General features: G+C 33.2%; 1 protein-coding gene across 1 annotated transcript; it reads right to left on the bottom strand.

The window, feature by feature from the left end:
- Positions 1-3,605: 3,605 nt before the first annotated feature.
- LOC128160740 (macrophage-expressed gene 1 protein-like) lies at positions 3,606-5,747 on the bottom strand. The gene has a single exon (XM_052824082.1). The coding sequence runs from the start codon at positions 5,745-5,747 to the stop codon at positions 3,606-3,608; it is 2,142 nt and encodes a 713-aa protein (XP_052680042.1).
- Positions 5,748-11,037: the final 5,290 nt, after the last annotated feature.

Raw genomic sequence — 11,037 nt, 5'->3', positions numbered from 1 at the left:
GGTTTTAATTTTGATTTTTTAAAAGTTGGTAACATACAGGGAGTATCCTAATAAAGATTCAGTACTGTAACCATTGTAATGATGAATCAACAGTAATTTTAAAACAAACTTTAAACACATCTTGTATACATACATTATTATTTCCATGTTGAGACAGCTCTTTATTTCAATTGTATATTGAAGTGGGTTCTTGTTGACACAATTATAAATCACTTTTGTACATTGCTCATTTAACAAAATATTTTCAAAATAAAAGGTAAATATGGACCACTTCTACTTTCAACAACATTTTTGTTCAATGACATACATTTCAAAAAACTGGAAACTGCAGAAAAAATACTATTGTACTGCATAAAACATATCCTTGAAATATTGAAATCATGCTAAAAAAAAAATTAATTGCATTGATAAAAAGTTACCATCATTTAATAAAAAATTACCAACATGTTTAACACCATTTTGATACCATTGTTTGTAGAGGACAATGTTGTTATTAATCCTTATTTTACAAATAACCCATACTGAAACAATGAAAAAGTTGTTTTTTGCGTACATTTTTTTCCCAGTATTCTTCATGAGATACTGTCATGAGGTAAAAACATCATACCAAAATCATTTTTTAGGTATAAAAATATCTGAGATAAATGTATCACCAAAATCAAATATTTATTTACAATGATTCTATCATTTATTGTTAAGAATACATGTATACCTAACCATGGCTTGTTGTTTTGTGTTTATCTTTTAATCCAAGAGCATTTTAAAGACTTCATAAAAAACCTCTACATTAACCATTTTAAGCCCCCAGATAAGTAATCTTCAAATACAACAACTTTTTAAACTTTATTACATTTTGATTTCCGTATAAATCCAAATGAATCTTAGAAAAGTTATTTTTTCACATTTTGGTCAAGGAAGAGAAATAAATAAATGAATAAGTTTTGGCAAAATGAGAGTTTTAACAATGGTAATTCGGTCAATCGACGTGAATATCAGTCTACTAGTATTCGATTGTTGTATCAGTGATTTAGTTTTTGGTAGAATAATATTATAATTTGATTCAGCATTTTTTTAAATTATACTACAAAACAAAAATTGTCGAACCGTAGTCTAGTTTTCATCTAGTATGTTGGAAAACATGTTTTGAGAATTTTTTAGAGCCGTCTAGTGTTAGCAAAGTATCGTCCGATATTTGTGAAATATCATGTTTTTTTACTAAAAAAAAAAAGAGTTAACGTTTGTATTTTGAAATATATCTGATGATCATTGTGATCAGACCACACCATGTTTCCAATTTGACCAATCGGTAGTCAATTCTAACCAATACATATCAAACATGATCAGTTTGATGGTGCCATTAATTGTTTTATTTAATATATACAGCCCAGCGTTTCTCTTTTCCTGTCGTCGGTCATGAACAGGGAATGATTTCTCAGAAGATGATAACTGAATACCTGTTTGAGTAATTTTTGCTTCATTTTAATTGGAACCACCCATAAGGGGTGTTCGTAGATCTTGTATAGCGTATCGTAGAAGAGCAGTTTTACGAGTTAAATTTTAATCAGATTAGAAAGCACCGGATTTACTTTTACGTTGTCCTTGTATGTGTTTAAAATTTACTATTTAAGTGTCCCAGGGAGTTATATTTTTGTGACTTTAAAATCGTTTTGATTTCATTTATAGTGTTTTGTTAGTAAATGTCAAAAATGTCATTGTCAAACAAACGTGTCCAATTCTTTGTATAGTTGATTTAAAGTTGATTTACAGACTAATGGCCCGAATTATCCGAAGAAAATTATATCAATAATTCCGTATTACACCGATAGTTATTAGACTTCTTCATACAGTCGTTTTACCGGTAACGAATCAGTATGCGGTTTCGTCGTGCATGCAATTATTATTTTCGGAATTCGAAATATTTTTTTTATTTTTTGTTTAAATCATCATTCTTTTTCCTTCTAAACTGTAGTATCAAACTTTCGAAAATATAAAGGATGAATATTAATTACGGAGATAGTAATTTCAATACCCCCTCAATTTTCCTAGTTTCAAATACGTTTTCCAGTATCGAATCAAGCGCCCTTTATCACTTCTGGCCGAATACTGTATATTCCTTATTTTACGCGAGTACTTAATTCCGCGATTCCACTGTTTTGTATCAAATCGCGAGAATATAAAATCGCGATCCCCAATTTTTTGTTATTATTTCCTATAGCTCAATCTGTTTGAAAAATAAAAGCGAGGTTTTAAAATCCGCGAGGGTTGCTTCTCGCAATTTTACGCGGAAATTAATTCCTCGCGTTTAATTAGTTATCTACAGTATTTTGGGACGGATTAATTATAAAAAGCACTAGAGGTTCATGTAATTAGACTTTAAATAAAGAAGGAAAAATTATTGTGGGTATATGTTATTTAAATAAATAAAATGATCGTTATTTTCTTTTATCGTACCGTTTTCCCGTCAAATTGAAACAGGACTTGAACAGTTTTCATTTTGCGTTACTTTATGAAATTGAAATTTCACGAAAACACTTTATGATAGTAACTGATGATAAGTAATTGCGATTTGCCTTTGTTTTACCCGTATATCTGTCAATATATCCATCCAAATAATTATTCTGTCTCAATGAACCGACATTAGTGAAACTACACGTACGTAGTTCTATTTGTCGAATTTCATTCAAATCTCTAATTATATTTAATATTATGCATAATATCAGTAAATGGATTATAGTTACTAATTATCCACTAAAAGGGATCAATAACAAACTTAATTTCATATCTAGGTTTTCACACTTTCGATTTTCCAGCTTTGCACTTTCGGCAGATCATATCTGGGTCACCTTTTTAATTTGTAAATAATCTTGCAAATGTCAATCAACTTCACTCACGGATAGAATATTTATTTCTGTATTAAAATTACCTAGCTTGGATTTTTTAAAATCTTAATTCCGTTTTTCACCAATATTTTATCTAAAAATTATTCGATACAGGCAAATATTCGCTACCGGTAAAACGACTGTACTTCAACCGCTTGCTTAAAAGAAAAGATTGAAAATAAGTTTAATGATCTCTTACAGACTTAAAATTAACAACAAACTTTTCTTAATGAGAAGTCACAATAATTCAACAATGAGATAGCTTGTAGAAAATGGCGCGAGTGCAACTTGAATTCTACATGAGCCTAAAATTATTGCAGTTTCACATCAATCACTATAACAAAATTAATGTTGTTTAAATTTTCTGGCAATATTGACTACATTGTAGCCTCCTCGTGAAGATATTGTTGACCTATCTTAAGCTTTCCATCAACTATTATTAACTTGTGAATATTTTTAATATAAGTAATTAAGAATTACTAAAATGAGATTGTTACTTTGTAAAGTTATATACTAGTATCATTGATTAAATAGTGCGGATTTCACGGATACCAAATACATGTAGCTCTTCACAATTCGAGCTTCGAAACCAAGCGTGAAACGTATTCATTGTTATACGGGCATATAAGAATACATATCATATTAACATTATCCAAAAATTGACACTCAAAGAAAATTATCACATACGAATTTGGAATATTCAACAGTGTCAAATAATTCTTAGATTTACGTCTTACTCTCAACTTCTCTAGAGCTGTATCCAAGGTGTGTATATTCATTCAAATTGTGGCCATCAGGTTTTCTTGCTTTGCGAGAGCAAATGCAGTATATGCATACACCGATGATTATACATACTATGGCTGTCAGGATCACAGACAATGCTGCAACGATACCATTCGACATTACGGACTCATCGTTCAATTTTGTCACGTGACTTAGCGGTTTTTCATTCGATAACATTTCCGTTATATTAGGTGCCGAACTAAGTGGTTTCCATTTCGATTCAATTGGTGATTTTTTACCGATGCTTGAATCAATGATTTGAACCCTAGTTTTAAGATCATGAGAAACTATGTAGTTTGTTTTTGCTTCAAAGCTTTCTGCGGGGACTTTAGAAAATGGTGGCAGCATAACGGTTGGATATTTCAAATGTGTAAGCTGTCCAGATTGCACACAATACTGAATTTCACAATCGTCAACTATTGAAGCTAAATGGTTATTAAAACCCTTTGGACATGACTTTTTACCGCTATTTAAAGGATTACCACTTTGACAACTGTAGAACCCGCCAAAGGGTACGGCAAATTTAGTGCCTAGTTCGTAATCATCACTGACACAAACCTTTATGTCGGATGCAATCCTCAGTGGATAATAATACTGCGAGCATGATTTTGTTTGCGAAACAAAATTATTAGTTGTATCAGAATACAATCCTCCAAACAGAAATCCATTATTCTCTTGCCCTTTAAAATTTGGCTTTGGTTGGCACCAGTACGAAGTGTACTTTGCTGCAGCAGTAAATGATATATCCTTCCATGTTTCGGCTCTGAACCAATGTTCTTCACACTCGTGTTTAATTTGGATTTTTTTGGTGATCCCCGTATGAAGAAATATTTTTTCGAATCCTTCTGGGCATGAAAATCCCTTAGTCTGTGGATTCTTCGACATAAGTTCGTCACATAAGTTTTCATTGTCGATAGGGGGTGTTTCCTGGACACATTCCTGATAGACTCCACCAAAGCTAAAATTAGCAAATGGTTCGTGACAAGAGCCGTCGTCAAAGTTTGCTTGTTTGCTAAAGTTTGGTGCACCCGGGTTTGTACATCCAGGGTATGTATTATGTTCAAAGTAGGACACAATGGCTTTTCGAACACTTTGAACTATACCTTCTACGATACTTGCAGGTAAATCAGGAAGTGTTGTCGGCGATATGATGTAGTCAAGTGGAAAACCATTTCTATCTACCGCTACCAAATCATTCCCAATTGTAGATATCCATTTGCCTAATGTGAGACTTTCTAAATCAATAGGCTGTCCACCGTAGGTTTTTATTTCGGAATTTTTTATGCTCTTAATGTATTTCTTTATATCCGCACTTGAGGAGGGCCTATGAAGGTTCAGACTTGTATTAAAGATTGGAAATGAAGCGCTTGCCGCCAACTTTATTAGAATCTTGTTAGTATTGTTAAGAAGAGAAGATTCGACTTGATCCACTTTGACAATGGAAGCTCCGGCATCGACACTAGTTAGAACGTGTGTACCGAAATCACGAACAAGCAGTTCACTCTCGTACTTACACGACAATTTTCGTTTATGTTGAATGTGATCGGCGATTTTAAGCAAACGATTGTGGAATGATTGATCAAGTTGTACATCTGGAAGAACTTTGGCAGTATATCTGACACACCTAGCCTGAACTTTTGTAGTGATCGTTTTATCCTCCAACTGATGTCTTTTAACATCATGACTCTCGTAGGAAAAACTCCCAGCAATGCTTAAAATTCTTGCCGGACCCCCAGTGTTGATGGAAAATGCCGTGTCTGACTCGTACTGAGACCAATGGTCAAATACCTGGGAGAAAATATTTATTTGACTTGTCTTGACAGGAATGGTAACGACCCCGTCCGGTAAAAGATATCGTCCGTCTTCGGTTGTCTTGCATTTTGAATAATTGAAGTTCACTACAATTCCTCGGTTTTCGTTCATAAGGTTATCCCAACCAAATCCAGGCAGTACTTCCATCATTAAAGGTTTATCTTCTTTATTAACAAAGCATGCTCTAGGCTCTCCAGTTTTAAAGGTCCAGACTTCGGTGTGCAAGAATATAATAATGAAATATAAAAATTGTAGAAACATTTCCGCTATCATCTTAAGGACAAAATATTCATCTATTTGGTTCCAAATAAGGATAATCTATAAAACAAAGAAAATATTGATTTATGAGAACCGTCTTGAATACATCCACACTAGGTAAGTATTTGAATTTAATCAAGGTACTGAAAGCGGGATTCATGCATTTTGTTCAACAATTTAGAAGTAGTTTATTTTAAAAGTACAATGAGAGAGAGAGAGAGAGAGAGAGAGAGAGAGAGAGAGAGAGAGAGAGAGAGAGAGAGAGAGAGAGACTGTGATCTATAAACCGGTAATTTATATATCAATATTGTTTTACAATAATACAAATGCATAATGATATGAAAACACTCTGTAATGAACAATTGTGAACACTTAATACTAAAAATGGAATCAGGTAATAAAAGAATTATTTAATGCCTGAGCAGTAAATAGACCAGAACAGTTTTCCCTTTGTGCAGGGAACAGCTCAGTGTGTTTAATTGCCCTCGGTCGTTGGTCTTAGGTAATAGAACCTCTAAGCTGTTCCTCGCACCTCGAGAAAATATTCTGATCTATTGACTGTCTAGCATTAAATAACTGTACGATAGAAATAGCACAAGATTTTTTTTTGCATACAGGTAAATATGGATCGAGTTTGGTATATAGAAATTGCAGTCACATACGCGGAAAATGCTAATTACCTGATATTCTTTCAATAACAAATCATCTACACTGTCAACTAATTTAACTGGTTTGAAGACATGAAATAACTTTTCTGTAACATATAATTTTAATTCTAAAAACAAATTTTTGGGAGAATATATTTATGCTCGTTGCAAAGCGTATAGAATAAGGATGATATATAGCTTTAAAGTGACATGGTCACGATTATAGTCAAAACTAGACTCTTGTTGCAAAAGCAACAAATAGGTCTTCCGTTTTGATATACATGTAAGACATTGCTTCTCTCACATAGAAAATCAGTGGATATGATAATTATTGTGAATGATATATCCAGACGTTACTTGCATGTAAAACAACGAGAATGAAAAAGAAATCAATTTTTGAAGTACTTTCTGTGACGACCGGGAGTAATGCCAAACTATGCATAAATGTTAACCATTTGTACAATCATAAGTAAATCTTTCCTGAAAGTTTGGTTGCTCAAGTCTCTGCTAAATTTAATATCTCTTTGAAACAATATTTTTTGTCTCGGGACCGGAAATGGACGAAAGTGGTTAATAAAAACAAAAGCTGATATTTCTTGTACATTTGCTTAGCGTACATCATTGTTTATCAGGCTAGATGAAACACCCAAGAAAATCAATTAAACTTGTTAAAAACATGATTTGTTTGGACCCTTCCGGTAAGAACCAGAAGTGACAGTTGACAAAATTAAACCCGTTAAACACATCCCCAATCAAATTTCTATCAATCATGAAAGCTTCGTTTTTCAATTACTTACAGTGACAAAAATATCGCGGACATTAAATTTGTAATAAGGAAAGCTACACAGAAATATTTGAGATATCTCACCGGAAGTAAAATTCATTTGTAATTTAACCTTATATTGATGACAGATGTAAGATTGTATACTGATATTTTCATTTTATGTAAAATGAATAAAATACGAAAAAAACACAAATTTTTGAACTGCTTCCGGTGACGACCGGAAGTTACGCCGAACAAAACAAAATAGTGTATACACATGTACATACATAGGTCTACGATACCACAAAGTTTGATTGTTCAAGTTGTCACCGTTTTTGAGATCTCTAGGAAACGAGGTTTTTTGTCTCGGGACAGGAAACGGACAAACGGAAGTGTTCAATGAAAATAAAAGTTAGTATTTCTTAACCATTACACAACAGAACTTTATTGGTTATCAATTTATCCTATACTGTCAAACTAAAACAGTTTAAATCTTAAACAACTTGAATTGTTTGAACTCTTCCGGTGTGGACCGGAAGTGACGGTTGACAAAATGAAAACGGTTAAACACATCTTCTATCAAATGTCTATCATCCATGTAAGTTTTGTGTCTTGGTCACTTACAGTTTATGAGATCTCGCTGTCATAATATTTGTTTTAAAAAGACTACCTGAGATATTTGAGATATCTCACCGGAAGTAATTTTTTTTTGTTTATTAATCATCGGATAGATGACATATGAAAGCGTGTATACTTATATTTCAATTCCGTGTTAAACAAATAAAATGCGTAAAAACATAATTTTTGAAGTGCTTCCGATGACAACCGGAAATTAAGACGAACAACACAAAATAGTTTAAACCCATCTACAGCTATAGGTCTATTATCCCTCACAGTTTGGAGGTTCAAGTCTTTATCGTTTCTGAGATCTCATTGTCCATAGCTTTTTGTCGCGGGACAGGAAACGGACGACAAGAAGTGAATTTCGAAAAAATTAAAAAAAGCGCCTAGAGATATTATCGTTTTCTATCAGTCCTAAAAATTTTAAGAAAATCTATCCAGCCATTTCTGAGAAATCTGGTTAAACGTTAAAAAAACTTGATTTGTTTGAACTCTTCCTGTGTGGACCGGAAGTGACGGTCGACAAAATGAAAACGGTTAAACACATCTTCTATCAAATGTCTATCATCCATGTAAGTTTCGTGTCTTGATCACTTACAGTGTCTGAGATCTCGCGGTTCAAACATTTGTTTGTGAAAAGGCTACCTGAGAAATTTGAGATATCTCACCGGAAGTAGAATTTTTATGTTTAGTTAATAGCGGAAAGATGACCTATGTTAGCATTTATACTTATATTTCAATTCTCCGTAAAATATATTAAATGCGTAAAAGCATAATTTTTGAAGTGCTTCCGGTGACGACTGGAAGTTACGACGAACAAAACAAAATAGTTTAAACACATCTACAACTATAGGTCTATTATCCCTCAAAGTTTGGATGTTCAAGTCTTTTTCGTTTCTGAGATCTCATTGACCATAGCTTTTTGTCGCGGGACAGGAAACGGACGACAGGAAGTGAATTTTGAAAAAATGAAAAAAACGCCTAGAGATATTATCGTTCTTTATCAGTCCTAAAAATTTCAAGAAAATCCCTCCATCCATCTCTGAGAAATCTTGTGGACAAAAAAAGGAAAAAAAAAATAATAATAACTAGACACTTGTTGCAAAAGCAACAAAAAGGTCTTCCGTTTTGATATACATGTATCAATTTAACTGTAAGACATTGCTTCTCTGACATAGAAAAAGAAGTGGATATGATAATTATTGTGAATGATATATCCAGACGTTACTTACATGTAAAACAACGAGAATGAAAAAGAAATCAATTTTTGAAGTACTTTCTGTGACGACCGGAAGCAACGCCGATCTAAACAAAAATGTTAACCATTTGTACAATCATAAGTTAATCCTTCCTCAGAGTTTGGTTGTTCACGTCTCTGCCAAATCTAAGATCTCTTTGAAACAATAGTTTTTGTCTCGGGACCGGAAACAGACAAACGGAAGTGATTAATAAAAACAAAAGCTGGTATTTCTCGTACATTTGCTTAGCGTACATCACTGTTTATCAGGCTAGATGAAACACCCAATAAAATCAGTTAAACTTGTTAAAAACATGATTTGTTTGAACCCTTCCGGTAAGAACCAGTTCTTAAAGTTGACAGAATTAAACCCATTAAACACTTCCCCAATCAAATTTCTATTAATCAAGAGAGCTTCGTGTCTGAATCACTTACAGTGACAAAAATCTCGCGGACATCAAATTTGTGAAGATGAAAGTTACACAGATATATTTGAGATTCTCACCGGAAGTAAAATTTATTTGCTAATTTAACATTATATAGATGACATATGTAAGATTATATACTGATATTTTCTTTTTATGTAAAATGAATAATATTTGAAAAAAACCCAAATTTTTGAAGTGCTTCCGGTGACGACCGGAAGTTACGCCGAACAATACAATATAGTGTAAACACATGTACATACATACTTCTATCATCCCACAAAGTTTGATTATTCAAGTCGTCACCGTTTTTAAGATCTCTAGGAATCAAGGTTTTTTGTTTCGGGACAGGAAACGGACAAACGGAAGTGTTTGATGAAAATGAAAGTTAGTATTTCTTAACCATTACACAACAGGACTTTATTGGCTATCAATTTGTCTTACATTGTCAAACAAAAACAGTTAAACTCTTAACCAACTTGAATTGTTTGAACTCTTCGGGTGTGGACCGGAAGTGACGGTTGACAAAATGAGAGCGGTTAAACACATCTTCTATCAAATGTCTACCAGCCATGTAAGTTTGTGTCTTGGTCACTTACAGTTTATGAGATCTCGCTGTAATAATAGTTGTTTTAAAAAGAGTACCTGAGATATTTGAGATATCTCACCGGAAGTAATTTTTTTTTGTTTATTAATCATCGGATAGATGACATATGAAAGCACTTATACTTATATTTCAATTTTGTGTTAAAGAAATAAAATGCGTAAAATCATAATTTTTGAAGAGCTTCCGGTGACGACCGGAAGTTACGACGAACAAAACAAAATAGTTTAAACACATCTACAACAATAGGTCTATCATCCCTCAAAGTTTGGAGGTTCAAGTCTTTATCGTTTCTGAGATCTCATTGTCCATAGCTTTTTGTCGCGGGACAGGAAACGGACGACAGGAAGTGAATTTTGAAAAAATGAGAAAAAAAACGCCTGGAGATATTATCGTTCTTTATCAGTCCTAAAAATTTTAAGGAAATCCATCCATGCATCTCTGAGAAATCGGGTTAAACTTTTAAAAAAACTTGATTTGTTTGAACTCTTCCTGTGTGGACCGGAAGTGACGGTCGACAAAATGAAAACGGTTAAACACATCTTCTTTTAAATGTCTATCATCCCTGTAAGTTTCGTGTCTTGATCACTTACAGTTTCTGAGATCTCGGGGTTCAAACATTTATTTTAAAAAAAGGCTTCATGAGATATTTGAGATATCTCACCGGAAGTAGAATTTTTATGTTTATTAATCATCGGATAGATGACATATGTAAGCATGTATACTTATACTTCAATTCTCCGAGAAATATATTAAATGCGTAAAAGCATAATTTTTGAAGACCTTCCAGTGACGACTGGAAGTTAGGACGAACAAAACAAAATAGTTTAAACACATCTACAACTATAGGTCTATCATCCCTCAAAGTTTGGAGGTTCAAGTCTTTATCGTTTCTGAGATCTCATTGTCCATAGCTTTTTGTCGCGGGACAGGAAACGGACGACAGGAAGTGAATTTTGAAAAAATGAAAAAAACGCCTAGAGATATTATCATTTTCCATCAGTCCTG

Source organism: Crassostrea angulata, chromosome 8 (genome assembly GCF_025612915.1).
Source record: "Crassostrea angulata isolate pt1a10 chromosome 8, ASM2561291v2, whole genome shotgun sequence".
In the NCBI taxonomy this organism is placed as follows: Eukaryota; Metazoa; Mollusca; class Bivalvia; order Ostreida; family Ostreidae; genus Magallana; species Magallana angulata.
Note: the sequence above shows the minus strand (reverse complement) of the source record. Positions and strands in the feature narration are given on the sequence as shown.

What these genes read in the sequence shown, in the direction of transcription:
- LOC128160740 (XM_052824082.1), bottom strand. Translation starts at nt 5,747, where the DNA reads ATGATAGCGGAAATGTTTCTACAATTTTTATATTTCATTATTATATTC.